Consider the following 16365-nt stretch of genomic DNA (forward strand, 5'->3'; position numbering starts at 1 on the left):
GCATCAGGTAATCGGGGATATACTACCTTTGAATTTAGAGGTTCCGTTTTTAAATGACCATAGCTAGTAGCCATTGACAGACCTATCCTCCCTGAGTAATATCTGGAAGGGGAACAGGGCAGGCAGGAAGGAAAGCCTGTTGTAGAATGAGTTAGAAGATCCTTCTGATCCTTACAATGTGTGGGACAGAGATTGTTTCAGCAGGCTACACTCATCCCATTCCAAACCGCACTGCCGGTGGACCAACACACAATACATATCGTCTGCTGGGAGTTTCTCATAGCAAAATTGCCAGTTTGCAACCTGGAAATTGACAGGCAGAAAACAGATGGAGATGTGGTGCCTTTCAGGGTGGGTGGGGGGAGCTGAAACGCCTCCTTTCCACTGTTTTGGGAGGGGGGGCTAAATGCAGCTCTCCACTCCTTCTTCCTGGACAGCTGAAGGGTAGAATTTCAGCTTTGTTTAAAAGAGGTATGCACATGTGCAAAGTCCCAGCTGTTATGTCGGGAATGGCATGCACAGCCCTGATTTCTACATGCCTTCCTCCATCCAGCTAGGGGTCTCTATGGGTGGGGAGCTGCTACGGCAGATATGAAGGCCCCAGCTGAACTGGGATATCCAGTTTTAAGATGATGATGATGATGATGATGATGATGATGATGATGATGATGATGATGATGATGGGAGGAGGAGAGCAGCGAGGGGTGAAACCAAAAAGCCTTGCAGGAAAAGTGGGTTTTGAGGAGGAATTTGAAAGGAGACAGGGGGAAGGAGAGAGAGCATTGGTGCCCTGTATGTGTTCAGTGCAGGAGTACCAGGCCCATATGGCAGCCAGGGAAAATGGGTCAGGGTCATGTTTGGTGAGCAAGAGACCTTTGGGCAGCGGAGCGAGGTGGCGGCAGGGGGTGCAAAGGTCACAGGAGTGGACCAAACATCTTGCGTGTAACTATTTGTGAACTGCCCAGAAGGGTTTTGCTATGGGGTGGTATGCAAGTGCAATCGATCAATCAATCATCCATTAATATATTTACCATGATAATTCAAGAGTTGTAAATGGTCGGTTCTTTATATTTATTACGCAGCAGGGAAGCATGAGGGGAGAGCAGGTCAGATCCATTTCAGAAGTGATGTTATACGTGAGAGCATTAGCCCTACACCTGTATTTTCCCCCTGTACACCAAATAGAAGCTTCAACACAGGAACGTCTGAAGCTGCTGTATACTGAGCCAGAACCTTAGCCCATTTGGCCCAGTATCACCAACACTGACTGGCAGAATCCCTCTAGGGGTACTAGACCTGATGGGCAGCTGGTTGGCCACTGCATGAACAGAAAGCTGGACTAGACGGACCCTTGGTCTGATCCAGCCGGGCATTTCTTATGTCCTTAATAATCTCCTTTTATTTGACTTTAGATATTCTGGATCTCATCACACTTCTACTCCCAGCCCTCCACAATGGCCCCTTCCAAGACCCTCCATGTGAAGACTCCGCTACGGGAGAGCATCCCACTTGCCAAGTCAGCTGGCACCAAAGTCTACCTGAAGCTCGACAGTGCGCAACCCACCGGCTCCTTTAAGATACGGGGCATTGGGCACTTCTGTAAAACGGTATGGGTAGGGGAAATGTTCTATGGAAGGGGTGTGCAACCTTAGGCCTAGAGTCAAATCCAGCCTTCTTGTTTTCCCCAGATGCCCACGCCTCTTCCCCTGGCCTCATTTCCCATGACCATCGGTCATTTCATAGCTTTCCAGCTTCCATGCAGTTTTACCTCCATTTTGAAAGGCTGAATCGCCTCTCCTAAGGCTTAGTTACTGGCAGAAAAAGGGCTTGATGCTAAAATATGCTGTTCTGTTTGGGCCCGCCCCTTTTCCTTTGGCCCCTCCCACCACTGGAATGCAGCTTCTCCAAAATGAAATCCAGCCCTCAGGCTGAAAGTGGTTCAACATCCTTATTCAATGGGGTGAACACCTATTGGTGGGGAGGAGATATTACACCGTTTAATTAACATATGGAACCCATTGCTTAAAGCCCCAAAGGCTCCTCTTCAGTCGGGCAGGGGCCATCTTTGTTTTGGGAAAAGGCTCTGCCGGGAAAGCATCAAGTTAGGCATTGAGCATGTCTGGCAAGATGAGTTGCCCTTAAATGAACCCGTGGACTGAAATGGTGTTTTTAAAAGCTAATATCGTTACAAAGGTAGTATGGATTTTCACAGAAATAGGAAGGGAAAGAGACCTGTAATTTCCTCAAATGTTTGGCTGCACTTAAAGGGGTAAGGTGGGTGTGGGAGGACCCGGAAAATGTGTTATGAGAGGGAAGAAATGGAAGCAGAAATCTGCCAAAAAACTGAAATTCTTTAAATTGCTGCATCTTGTACGTTTCTCAACAGATCTCTCTGAAAATTGGGCAGCATACGGCACTCATAATGCAGATATTATGTGCCGCATTTTGCTTAGTTTGAGCAAATCGTCTTGATTTTGTTAACATGTAGCCCAGTCCCTCCAAATGGATTGGACTACAACTCCCATGATCCCCCAGCCAGGGCAAGCTGGGAGTTGTAGTCCGGAGGGGGCACTAAGCTGAAGAAAGCAGCCATACATTTTCAGCATGAGGTCAGGATGCATAAAGCAGGCCCAGAACGACCCACAAATCGCTGGTTTCCCCATGGAGTTAAGATGGCTGCCGCTCACTCATTTCTCTTCTTTTGCTTCCTCAGTGGGCTGAGCGTGGCTGCAAGCATTTCGTTGGCTCTTCAGGTAAAACGCCGTGAGGCTTCCAGGGTAGGGGGGTGATGGGTGGGAGATTTTACTACCTTGGTCACATCTGTTTCCACTTTGTGGGCTGGGCTGGGGGAGCAAAGTGCCTGAGTCTGAGCAGGAAATCAGGGAATCTCCAGTTCGAATCTCATCTCAGACATGACTTCACCAGGTAGACTTCAGACAACATTCTTTGGGGTTCATCAGATGACCGTTTTATCTCACGCTTACTACTGCCCACGCACGGTTTTTCGCGCGTACTTTAGATTATGACGTCTGCCTCCCAAGCACCTCCCGCTCCTTCTTGCCTTATTTCCATCACAAAATAGACCCCCCCCCCAAAAAAAATCTAACTTGTTTTTGGAAACAGAATGTGCCATTTCCTGCTGTGTGCAGGGAAAGTGGTGCGGTGAAAATGGCCCCTGAATGAGCCATGTGGTCTTTGTTTACTTCCGCTTTCTTCTCCGGGAAGAAAGAAGTAGTATTGTGGGACAGGAGCAGGGGTGGAAAAGTGATGATAGGGAACCGGGACTTTCCCCCAGTCTGATGATGCTCCTTCTCTCTCTCTCAGCCTCTGTACCCCCATCTGCAATACAGGGCAAAATTGGGTTGATACCTTATAGGGCAGTCCTGTCCTTAACATGAAGCATTAGAAAGCAGACACAGCAGAGTATGGGAAGAGTGGCGCTTTCCCTCTCCAAAGGATCTGTCGTGTCTTGATCCTTCTGGCTGCCTGCATGCTGGCCATGCAGGCAGCCTACAAAGCCAAGAAACAACCAACAGGTCCAAGAAGCCGCCGCTCATTCACCCACACACCTCCCGCCTCACCTCGCCTTGCCTCCCACCTGCATGCATGCCTGCCCCCCAACCCTGCTAGCCAGCCAACTTACTTTTCCTGGGGTGGACACGTGTGCCCACATCGCCAGTGTGCTGCCTGTAAGGTCTTTCTACCTTCAGGAGATATCAGGCAATCATAGAATCATAGAACAGATGAGTTGATAGAGGCCTATAAGGCCATCAAGTCCAACCCCCTGCTCCATGCAGGAATCCACCTTAAAGCATCCCTGGCAGATAGTTGTCCAGCTGCCTCTTGAAGGCCTCTAGTGTGGGAGAGCCCACAACCTCCCTAGGTCATTGGTTCCATTGTCATACTGCTCTAACAGTCAGGAAGTTTTTCCTGATGTCCAGCTGGAATCTGGCTTCCTATAATTTGAGCCCATGATTCCATGTCCTGCACTCCAGGATGATTGAGAAGAGATTCTGGCCCTCCTCTGTGTGACAACCTTTCAAGTATTTGAAGAGTGCTATCATGCCTCACCCATTCTTCTCTTCTCCAGGCTAAACATGCCCAGCTCTTTCAGTGTCTCATCGTAGGGCTTTGTTTCCAGACCCCTGATCATCCTTGTTGCCCTCCTCTGACACACACACACACAGCATTTTTGCATCCTTCTTGTAGTGTGGAAGATCCAGGATCTCTCGTGATACTTTGCCAGATGTTCAGGCACTGTGCATCTCCTGAAGGCAGAAAAACCTTACAGGAAGCACGCTGGCAACGTGGGTGCGCATGTCCGCACCAGGAAAAGAAAGCTTCCTGGAGGCGGACAGGCACACTGATTGGGGAGAGGAGGATGTGGCAGCGGTGGCACAGCGATACCTACTTCAGGGGACAACCTGTCTTGAGCTGGGTCTGTTACAGGGTTATTGTAACAATGCACAATAAGGCTTTGAATACTTGTAAAGTCTGCTCTTCCAGGGCAAAGGAAGGAGCTATCCAAAGTGCTGAATCTCTATTGGGGCTAAGCCAATGTACAACACCTTGGATCGCTCCTTTAAGAGTTCTGGCTGGTACCGACTGAAACTCAGAATGGATTCACAGCCCCAGCAAAATTGAAACCACCAGTTTCCACTTCTCCCATATTCTTCCCAAAACACCCTGTTCTCACCAGACCCGGGCTTGAGCTGTTGATATTTTTTGCTCCGCCTTGCTCTGCTCCCCAACTACAAAGCCGATGGAAGGAAGCTTTCACAAGCTGCGGAAGGAGAACGCCTGGATGGAAATGTGTTTGTGTTCTTTCATTTGTACTGAACAAAGGTAATAGTCACAGCTGTAACTCCGCCCACTCTTAGCTCTGGCCCCGCCCCTCCTGGAATATGGCTCCCCAGCAAGTAAACCACCCAGAGAGCTTCGGCTATGGGGCAGTACATTAATGTAAATAATAATAATAATAATAATAATAATAATAATAATAATAATGAGGAGGAGGAGGAGGAGGATGCTGACCTCAACAGGAAGAAGTTTCCCCACCCCTTAATGCAGAGTGTAGTGGAGCACAGGAAGCATTCCTCATGAGGTCTTGTGTCATGCGATGCTGAACGGACTTTCTTTCAGGGGGAAATGCTGGTCTGGCAGCTGCCTACTCTGCCAGGAAGTTAGGAATCCCAGCTACCATTTACGTACCCACATCTACACCAGCTTTCACCGTACAGCGCCTGAAAGATGAGGGCAGCGCCGTATGCATTGAGGGAGAGGTAGGTACAGAGCAGGGCATGGGTAACGTTGAACTTCTTTCACCCAAAGGCCAGATTCAGATTCTTGGAACCCGCAGGGGCAAAGACAAACAAATACTCCAATTCATTTTGGGGTTTCCCCCTTCCTTCTCTCCTGTTTTCCAATGACCTTTGGTTTTAAGCAAATAAAGATTGATCTGAACAGCAGCTAAGCCTTAGGAGAGACGTTTTGACCTTTTGGAATGGGGTGAAGGACCTGTAAGAGTTGGGAAAGTACCAAACAGTAGGCAATTGGTGGGCCAGAGGGTGATTCAAGGAGAAGGAACACGGTCATGAAACAGAGGGACAAAATCCTTCATTGATGTGCTTTCATCCTTTTCTTGATGATCCCAGCAGACTGTAGACTTGCCTTCCACAACCTTGTGCCGCCCTTACACCATTTCCTGCCCGTGGGCCCTGCTGGGCTGGGCTGATGGGCACTGAAGCTAGGGTTGCCATACGTCCTGGAAAACCGGGAACGTCTCGATTTCCAGGAGATTCTGAAATGCCCTGACTGGCTGAGCAAGAATCCCGGATTCCTGGCCCAGCTGGCTGGAGAAATTCTGACCTCCAAAATGGTGTCTTGAGCCTGCTCAGTGGAGCAGCAGCAGCAAAGAAAAAGAGGCATCAATCTGGTGTCTTTTCCGGAGCATCACCGCTCCTCCACAGGCTCATCTGAGTCACTCACCATGACTCACCTTCTTGTGCCTGCGGATGCATAGAAGAGAAACAACAGCGAGGAAAGGCGCACGTGTGCTCCTCAGGCTACCTGAGTCCCATGCAATGCAAAGGAGTTTGGTGGGCTTGGCTGGATGTGGTCAGACCTTTAGGGTAACCACAGGGCAGAGCTCCTGGGTTATTTGTTGGGGAAGAAAGAGAATTTTGTGGGGAACAGGAGGGAGTGGGGGACGAGGGGGTGAAGGAGAGGAAAGGAGAGAGGGGAGAAAGAAAAGGAAAGTCACTCCCCAAAAGATCGCCCTTCAAAAATCCACCTCCTTGGATTGGGCTTGCAAGCCTCAAATCTGTTACTTGGAAGTAAGTGGCAGTGAATTTAAGATGTCTGGTTTTACAGCTGTTGATGTTTTAATTGGAAAATTGGGCTTTCCCTAGACCTTTACATATTGCTAAGTTTTTTTAAAAAAAATCCTAGCCCCCCCCCCCCCCCCCCGCGCTCCAAAAATTTGTCCCGGTTTTGTGGATTCAGAATATGGCAACCCTAACTGAAGCCCAAAATATCTGCAGTCCACCAGGGCAGGGCAGCAGAGACTGGTGGCTCCGATTCCAATGAGGCTGTGAATCCATTCCGGGTTTCAGTCCAAACCAGCTAGAAGGCTCAAGGAGCTCTCCAAGGTGCTGATCCCTGGGCCCCAAAACAGGCTCAGCACTTTGGATAGCTCCTTGAACATTCTAGCTGGTTTGGACTGAAACCCGGAATGGATTCACAGCTCCACTGAAATGGGAGCCACCAGCCTCCACTGGGTTGAGAAAAGCTGCTGCTGCCGCCATCTTTCCCTCTTTCTAAGGAGCTGGGTCTAATAAAGCCCCTTCCTTTCCCCCAGATGCTGGCTGAGAGCACAAAAGCAGCCCAGGAGTTGGTAAAGAACAACCCTGAATGGGTCTATGTGCCACCCTTTGATGACCCTCTCATCTGGTATGTGACCTACGGGTGAGGAAGGGTAGGGAGGAGACAGAAAGTCTTTTTTTTCCCCTTCCATATGAGAGATACACATATTTAATATTATTAGGCTGTGGTAGCATAGTCATAAATTTTGAAATGCAGATACTCATCGTGACAGTCCCCATAGCCACGCCCCCAAGGGGCTGTCCAAAAAATTGCAGGCTGCTCTGTTGATCTGTATCAACAAACCGGTTCCCACCACTTCATATTTATTCATAACTGATGGAAGGGAAGGAAAGGAACCTCTCGTGCAAGCACTGAGTCTTTACTGACTCTTGGAGGGACGCCAGCTTTCACTGACGTTTTCTTGGCAGGCCTTATAGCGGGGTGGTTTGCCATTGCCTTCCCTGGTCGTTATTACCTTTCCCCCAGCTAACTGGGTACTCATTTTACCAACCTCGGGAGGATGGAAGGCTGAGTCGACCTGAGCCAGCTGCCTGAAACCAGCTTTTGCTGGGATCAAACTCAGGCCGTGGGGAGAGTTTCAGCTGCAGAAACTGCTGCTTTACAGCTCTGCGCCACACGAGGCTCTCATAACTGATGACATTTTGCTTATTTCTACAGTTTCCTAACTTGTTCTTTGTGGGTTTGATCTCATGTCTGGGGCAGGAGCAAGAACGTTTCTCCTAATCTTCTCTTCCTCAGGTCAAACTTCCTGCCAGTAAAAGCAACCTTTCATCCAGACAGCCATTTTAGCCATGCCTCTTTGATATGCCTAAAAGGACCATGGCTTTTAAATTGCCTAGAGTGGCTTGTACTTGAAGGGCGGGTTGTTGTGTTGGGTGAACCCGTCTGCGCTAACAAGCCATGGTTTGCTAACTACGAACAACCCATTTCACAACACAAGTCGTAGGTTCTCTTTGTGGGTTGTTCATGGTTAGCGTGGATGGGTTCACATAACACAACATCCCACAATTCAACCACAACTCATGGTTCAACAAGAACCCATACTCAACCCAAATTCTGGCTTGTCATGCTGTATGAACCCAGCCATGCTGTCATGTCTGAGGCATGTGGGGGCGAGGGCGGTGAAATGGCTGAGATTTTCAGTTTTTATTTTAAAATTTGGGTCCTATGATTGCAAGCCACCCTGATCAACATTTGCTGGAAAGGCAGAGTACAAATTAAATAAACACACACAATTGCCCTCTTTGGTTTTTTTGGTGGAAAAGATCTGAATATTCCTGGAAAAGGTCAGAATATTCTTTAGAAAATTATTTTTGGAGAAGTTTTGGCTCAGTTCTACCTCTCTTTGCCTCTGGTACTGATGTGCTGGTCCCTCTCTCCCTGCAGGGAAGGACACATGTCCCTGGTCAGAGAGATCAAGGAACAGATGGAGTCTAAACCTGGAGTGCTGGCACTCTCGGTAGGAGGAGGAGGCATGCTGTGCGGGGTGATCCGGGGCCTCCGTGAGGTGGGCTGGGACGATGTCCCCATCATTGCTATAGAGACCAAGGGGTGCCACAGCCTGAATGCTGCTTTGGTGGCCGGGAAGTTGGTGACGCTTCCAAAAACGACCAGGTGAGCATGTGGTCCAGTATCGAGTAGAGCAGCACTGGTGTCATGGGTCAGCATGGTCAGGCACCTGCTAAGGGCCCACACTTCAACAGGGGCCCCCTGGACTTGTTCCACTTGCTCACCATTGCAACCTGCTTGCTCACCTGCCTCTTGCTCCAGCCCAGACAGTGGTGAGAAGGAGCAGCAGAAGATGCCATGGCCTCCTTGCTCCTTGGCTCTCTGCCTGTCAAGCAAGCAAGCGTGAGCAGTGGCAAGAAAGAGGAGGAGGAACAATAGCAGTTGGTGAGAAGGTAGACTCACCGAGGGCCTTCAAAAACCTCGAGCCAGCTCTGAGGGTAGAGGACTTTCCCTCAAAGGACCAGCCCAAGACATTTTGGTACCTGGGGTGAAGCATAGAATGGCACCCACCTACCCAACCCATTTTTCCATGCACAGAAGCCAACCAGATGAATCTTACTTCAACAGTCAAAAGAGCACCCCAGCTTGCTGTCCTCCACCCCACCAGGGGGCAGCAAGATAGCTTATGGAGTGCAGGGCTCAGCTCTGTCCCCTCTCCCCATCCACTAGTCTATGCTGACTGAGGCAGCTGCCTCACTCTGCCTAATGATAGGGACGATACTGATTTTTTTTCCCCTCAGGAGATAAGCCACGACAGCAGAGGTGGGCAACTTGTAGGCCAAAAGGTCTAGGGAACTACAGCACCCATCAGCCATAGCCAACATAGCCAGTGGCGAGGGAGGATGGAAGTTGTAGGCCAAATCTTCTGGAACAGTGGAGGGTGGTGGCTCTGATGTCAGTGGGGCAGTGAACCTGCTCCGGGTTTCAGTCAGAACCAGTCAGAATTCTAAATGTGCTATCCAAGGTGTGAAGCACTGGATAGTTCCTTTAGAATTCTGACTGTAACCCAGAGAGGACTCACCGCCTGACTGACATCAGAGTCACCAGCCTCCACTGATCTGGAAAGCCACAAGTGGTCCAAGCCTGAAGCACAGTGTACAACTAGCCAGCAGCTCAAAATGTGGCATGGGTTCTCCACATTGCTGTCAGTGCTCAGAGACAGTCCATGTTCCTGAGGAAGAACATCCAAAACAGTGGTAGAAATATAATAACAACAACAAAGAATTATGGCAACAGAAAAGTCTCTGTTCTTGAATGCCGCTCGGCAGGCCACTTTCACATTCATATTCCAGTGGGAGGCGTGGCCAAAGGCAAAGGGGGAAGGGCCAAAGGGGGAGGGGACAGAATATCAACATATTTTAGTTTAAAGCTCTTACCAGATTAAACCGTAGGAGAAGCATGTCCAAGGGAAGCTTGTAGGATGGCAACAAGGGAGAGGGCCTTCTCTGTGGTGGCTCCTCAATTATGGAACAATCTCCCCAATGAGGCCCGCCTGGCCCCAACACTGTTATCTTTTTGGCACCATGTCAAGGCTTTTCTTTGCTCCCGGGCATTTAACAGCATATGTTGAGTTTTAACTGACTCCAGAACTGTCTTTGGCCTGGTTGAGAGTTTAAAAAATCATTTTAAATGTTAGCTGTTTTTATGTTATGTTTGTATATCCATTTTTAATGTTCAGTCTTTTAATCTTTGTAAACTGCCCAGAGGGCTTCGGCTATGGGGCAGTATATAAATGAGATAGATAGATAGATAGATAGATAGATAGATAGATAGATAGATAGATAGATAGATAGATAGATATAGAGATGTCAACCTTTTAGAAAAGGGAGAAATTGCAAAAGCCAGGGCACGATCAGACAATTAGTGAAGGGGGGCCAGTGGGAAGGTGTATGTGTCCATCCTGGGAACTCCGGAGGGCCAGATTTGGATTCTAGGTGAGTGGATTTAGCCCTGTGCCTGAGGTTGTACACACCTGCTATAAGTCATAATTATCAACTCTCCTTCTATGGTCTTTATGAACTCATTTATTTGCATTACCTTTCATTGCATTCCCCGAGCCTTACAAAGGCATTCATATTTCAAGGCTTTGGAGCGAATGGCACGTGCATTCTTTGCTGGGAATCCAGGCAGACCTCTATGGTCCAAAAATCCCAGAGCTGCCGCTGAAGACGGCAGCCACGTGCCTTCCTCATAAGGTCCGGTTCAATTTCCCCTATGTCCTGGCTGACGTCGTTCTCCTTAGAGTCACCCTTCACCACTGACAAGAACTCTCCTCTTTTCTTCCGGGCCCAGCGTTGCTACAACCCTCGGGGCGGCCACGGTGGCAGCAGAGGCTCTGAAGCTCGCTCAAGAGCACCCCGTCTTTCCAGTGGTCGTCACCGATCAAGAAGCAGTGGTGGCCATTGAGAAGTTTGTGGGTATGTAGCCCAGTCCCTAGCACACCCGTTCGACACGCTAACAGCAAACACAGTGTTTGAGTGCAGATCATTTTATAGCCAAAATGGCACCACCCACTCACAAGAGGGCCATATCAGCTGGCTTGGAGGAATGCCAAGGTTTGTGGAAGTCGAAAACAACTGGGGGGGGGGGAATACCGGGGGGGGGGGAATTAACCAAAGAGGACTAAGTATACTCAGCGGCTACAGAATTTTGGAAGTCTATTGGGTGGGAGATGGAAAAGCAGAATGAAGGGGAAATGAAATACAGTATCTTGAAAAACAGCATGACTAGCTGAAAACCCAGAAACATTCCACACTGCAACACCCACTTGTTATATTAAATACATCCTTAGTAGAGATAGCAGTAGAAGAAGTCCCTGTCCCTCTCAGATATCTCCACAGCAAAGTGCCACCCATTTTTAATCCCACATTTCTTCAAAGGACTCAAGATGGCGGACATAGTTCTGCTCCTCTCCATGGAAAGTGATTGGCCCATGATCGCCCACTGAGCTTCATGGCCGAGTGAGGATTTGAACCCAGGTCTCTCCAGTCCTGGCATGGGGAACGGCCATTGCTCAGTGGTAGAGCACCTGTTTCGTATTCAGAAGGCCCCAGGTTTCCTCTCCAGATAGGGCTGAGGAAAAGACTCTGGTCTGGAAACCCTGGAGAATCACTGCCAGTTTAGTGGAGATCATGGTTGGGCAACTTGTGGCCCTTCAGACCTTTTGGCCTACAACTCCATCAACTCTAGCTGGCATACCTGATGGTGAAGGATCATGGGATCTTTCCCAAAAATCTGGAGGTCCACAAGGTGCCCACCCTGGTGTAGACAAGATCTAGATGGGCTACTGGTCTGACTTGATAAAAGCAGCGTCTCCGTTCCCTAGACCAACACACTAATCCAGGCAAAACTGAACATAAAAAGAGCCCTGCTGGATCAGACTGAAGGTCCATCTAGTCCGTTGGTAGACCATTCCTCCATGAATTCATCCAATCCCCTTTTAAACAGTGGAGGCTGGTGACTCCAATGTCATGGGGCAGCACATCCACATTTCAATCAGAACCAGTCAGAATTCTAAAGGAGCTTTCCAAGGTGCTGAATTCACCTCTCCACTGACAACAGAGCCAATGGCCTCCACTGCTTTTAAGCAGGTGACATGGAGGAGGACAACAAGCGGAGGAACAGGGCAGAAAGCACAGTGACGGCCTCTGGCCCTGCTGCTGGGCCAGCATCACGTAAATATTCCCTGCACCAACCTGATCAAGTGCGATGAGCAGACACACATGCCTGAACACTCTGAAATTGAGCAACCCCAACAAAAGTTTTCTAAATATTCTATGGCTGAGCTTACTCAGGAAGGAAAGGAAAGGAACCTCTCATGCAAGCACTGAGTCATTACTGACTCTTGGAGTCAGTTTTCTTGGCAGGCCTTATAGCGGGGTGGTTTGCCGTTGCCTTCCCCGGCCGTTATTACCTTTCCCCCAGCTAACTGGGTACTCATAACTGGGTACTCATAACTGGGCCTTGAAGCCTAGGGCGCGGGCCCGGGTGGAGCCGCCGCAGGTGCAGATCTTGGTGGTAGAGCCCTGGCTATGGGAGCGGTATATAAGCGTAATAAATAAATAAAATAATATTACCGACCTCGGGAGGATGGAAGGCTGAGTCGACCCGAGCCGGCTGCCTGAAACCAGCTTCCGCTGGGATTGAACTCAGGCCGTGGGGAGAGTTTCGGCTGCAGAAACTGCTGCTTTACCGCTCTGCGCCACACGAGGCTCTGAACTTACTCAGCCTTCACTGTTTTTGTGCGTTTGTTCTGTGGGGTGGGGGTGGGGGCAGTTGCCTTAAGGGTGTGTTGGTTTGTTTTTAGGATTCGTATTCCTGCTAACTTTGGGGTTTGCCAGAGCAGGCTGATACCTCCCCCTGATTTCTCACGGGCCCCATTTCAGCTCTAATCCTATTGGCACTGAGCACCTGGGTCGGATATTAACGGGAGTGACGAAACAATGAAGGACTTGATCTCCCCTCCCCTCTCCCATTGACTCAAGGAACGGCAAAACCAGCACCTCTCCGTCCTTCTCTTGCAGATGATGAGAAGATCCTGGTGGAGCCAGCGTGTGGGGCTGCCTTGACAGCGGTCTACAGTGGGGTGGTCAAACGGCTGCAGGCGGAAGGCAAACTGAGCCCTCGGCTGGACTCTCTGGTGGTTATTGTGTGCGGGGGCAACAACATCACTCTGGCAGAGCTACAGCACCTCAAAGAGCAGCTGGGGATCCAGCATGCCGAAGACCAAAGGGCGCGTGACTTGGAGGAGGAGAGCCAGCTTGCCGTGTCAATGTGGGACGTCTCTTCGCAAAGCCACGGCGGCATTTTATCCCAGGCTTCGCTCCGAGCTTGTTGGAAACCCTGCTCTTATTAAAACTCACAGCTGCCTTGCCCTCCCCACGAGCTCTGTATCACACACAGGTGGGGGAAGCAGGAGTGGACTGCTGGGAAGAAAGGCGGTGTCTCAGGATTTAGTTTGGATCGCCGGCAGAAAAGGGGCAGTAGATTGCCTCCAGGACCTGCAGGGACTCGAACTGAGAGCCTTTGAGCTTGCATGCGCTGCCCCATGTGGTGAGCCACTGAGCTGCGGGCTGCTGCAACATCTCCCTAGGCAACAAAATATCTCTGGCCCAGGACTGACTCTGTGTACTCAGGCTAGCCATTGGATCCTCCTAGATAGGAAGTAGTATAAGGGTGCAATCCTATGCATATTTAGACTGAAAAGGTCCTACAACTCCCAGCATGCCCCAGCCAGCCATCTTTTTCTGTATCAACATGCATAGGATTGCTGCAGGTTCTGATGATGCACTGCGATGTAGCTTGGTTCTCCTAGGGATTGGAATCCTGAGCAGGGATCAGGCTCGATCAGGAAGCAAGGTAGAAAAAGATCAGCACCATGGAAATTTTCAAGTGATCCTGGGGCTACAGGATCATCTGTATGCTGCTCCAACAACGATCAGAGCAAGACTGAGGTTTAAATAGGAGTGTTCCTGGATTTAGTTTGGTTGGCTCCACCACCATACTGACTGTATTCCTGGATTCTTTAGTTGTTCTTTTGTCCTGCCTTCCAGTTTGCTCCTGGATCCTGCTACTTAGTTGTCCTTCAGTTCTGACTTATTCGTCAGTCTTGACTCCTGGCTTCTTCCATGCCTCCTGGTTCCTGCCTCCTAGATCCACTCATTGCTGTCCATGGCTTAGTCCTGACACTTGCTTTTTTCCCTCCTTTTTTTTAAAAGCAGGAACCATATTTTGGACCCAGCAAATGCTGGGAGGCCAATGACATTTGCCCTGCTCCCTGACTCATTCCCGCAAAGCCAAGCTTTCTAACCTCCTCTTTCGCCGTGTGGGTAGAAACAGAGGCCTTTGGTGTTGGCTTCTCCCTGTGCACCCATCCGCTGCTGATCCCAATCTCCACTGCCGGAATGTGTCATAAAGACAAGAGTTCTGCCCAATGTTTCACGTTAGCATTTTAGCGTTTGCTCATACTGTGCATGACTGATGGGATTTTAGTCCGCTTAGCTGGTGATTTTATTATATAGTAGGAAACAGGCCCCATTATGGATGGGTTGGAACAGCCCTATGTCTGATTCAATGACTCCTGGAAGCAAACTTATACAGCTGTCAGGGATGGACACATTCTGCCTCCCCCATCTGAATGAAGCCAGGCCTGCAGGCACCTCTGGACAAGGCCTCTACGGTGATACACTTCTATAGCCTTGTAGGGAGGGATCTGTCCACTCTATTCCTCTGAGGGGGGCAGGCCTATAACTTTAACACTAGGATTGCATCGTACACATACCAAGTTTCAGATGTTTAGGTTACATGGTTTTGGCGCTAGGGCACGGACAGACAGACAGACACATGTCTTCGTTTATTATTAGAGCTTTGTGATGATTTCTTTGTTTGTTTAGAAGTCACTTCAGGACCCTTCCTTGGTAAATAATAATAATTGTAGAAATACATAGATCAACCAACCTCCTCTTACTGATCCAAGTGAATAAAGACGCCTGACAATCCACGAAACACAGACAGAAAAGCATTAATAAAATCCATAGATCTATAAGACCTCCCCACAGTAAGATCATTAGGGCCAGGGTCTAAAAGTACTAGGGTTGTGCAGCCACCCCCCAATCCACCTCAGAGGCCAATCCAGAGCCCCTGAAGCAGCCCCGATCCACCTCAGGGCTAGGGCACGGACAGACAGACAGACACATGTCTTCGTTTATTATTAGAGCTTTGTGATGATTTCTTTGTTTGTTTAGAAGTCACTTCAGGACCCTTCCTTGGTAAATAATAATAATTGTAGAAATACATAGATCAACCAACCTCCTCTTACTGATCCAAGTGAATAAAGACGCCTGACAATCCACGAAACACAGACAGAAAAGCATTAATAAAATCCATAGATCTATAAGACCTCCCCACAGTAAGATCATTAGGGCCAGGGTCTAAAAGTACTAGGGTTGTGCAGCCACCCCCCAATCCACCTCAGAGGCCAATCCAGAGCCCCTGAAGCAGCCCCGATCCACCTCAGGGCTGCCTCGGGCGTTGCCCAACCCACCTCGGCACCTAAGCCAAGGCGAGATTCGGGCCCTTGGACTTTTCTGAGTGCTCCCACCACCACCACCAGTCTCCTTACCTGCTGCCTCCATCGCCGCCATCTTTCTTCTGGCGGCTTCCAGTGCCGCTGCCGCTGGAAATGACAGGAAATAGGCCTTGCAATTTTAAGATATCTGCTGATTAGTACCTCCATGGCCACCTGTTTAGTACCTCTATGGTCACAAACTATGGTGGCCAAAGAGGTACACAGCAGAGGCCATGCGATACCTTAAAATCACGCAGCCTATTCCCTTTCATTTCTGGTGGCGGCACCTGAAGCCACCAGAACCAAGATGGCGGCAGCAATGGAGGCAGCAGGTTAGGAGACCTGGAGGGGGCGCAGCTCGGAAATGTGCCGAAGCTTCAGAGCCAATTAGCTTCGGGCCACTCGGTCTTCTCCCGAACCGCCTCGGATAAGTGATTCGGAGGTTCGAATCACCCCGATCTGCTTCGGATTCAGGGTTCGGATCCAAGGCTTTGCACAACCTTAAAAATTACCCAGCTGCACTACTGATTGCACACTCTCCTCTTTTATCACTGCCCACTGTCTCCCCTAACATAAGCCCTACTTAGAGTAGACTTATTGAAATGAATGGGACTGAACTTAGTCATGACTAACTTACATCTCATTCATTTTAGCAGGTCTACTCTAACTAGGACTTATGTTGGATTTTACCCACGTTAGTTCTGATCCAGAGAAAGACAGTTGCACAGCTTTTACTGGATTGGGGCCAGTGCTTCTGCCAATTCGGTGACCTATAATTTTAATAAATAAAGAAATAAAAACTAATCTGGAATGCCCTGATGTGTCTTGTACGCCATCGGATCGGGATGGGGTGCGGAGAAAAATACATCCCATGATCAATACACAATCAACTGGAAATGGAGAAA

General features: G+C 49.3%; 1 protein-coding gene across 1 annotated transcript; it reads left to right on the forward strand.

The window, feature by feature from the left end:
* Positions 1–1454: 1454 nt before the first annotated feature.
* Positions 1455–13249, forward strand: LOC134410614 (L-serine dehydratase/L-threonine deaminase-like). Its single transcript, XM_063143973.1, has 7 exons — positions 1455–1607; positions 2714–2753; positions 5143–5282; positions 6860–6951; positions 8272–8499; positions 10687–10811; positions 12918–13249. The coding sequence occupies exons 1-7, from the start codon at positions 1455–1457 to the stop codon at positions 13247–13249; spliced, it is 1110 nt and encodes a 369-aa protein (XP_063000043.1).
* Positions 13250–16365: the final 3116 nt, after the last annotated feature.

This window comes from Elgaria multicarinata, chromosome 18 (assembly GCF_023053635.1).
Source record: "Elgaria multicarinata webbii isolate HBS135686 ecotype San Diego chromosome 18, rElgMul1.1.pri, whole genome shotgun sequence".
Classification (NCBI taxonomy): domain Eukaryota; kingdom Metazoa; phylum Chordata; class Lepidosauria; order Squamata; family Anguidae; genus Elgaria; species Elgaria multicarinata.

Bases quoted from the DNA above. Each gene is read 5' to 3' on its own strand.
- LOC134410614 (XM_063143973.1), top strand. From the start codon at position 1,455: ATGGCCCCTTCCAAGACCCTCCATGTGAAGACTCCGCTACGGGAGAGC. The intron at 2,754-5,142 runs GTAAAACGCCGT...ACTTTCTTTCAG, and splicing joins GCATTTCGTTGGCTCTTCAG to GGGGAAATGCTGGTCTGGCA. The intron at 8,500-10,686 runs GTGAGCATGTGG...TTCCGGGCCCAG, and splicing joins ACGCTTCCAAAAACGACCAG to CGTTGCTACAACCCTCGGGG.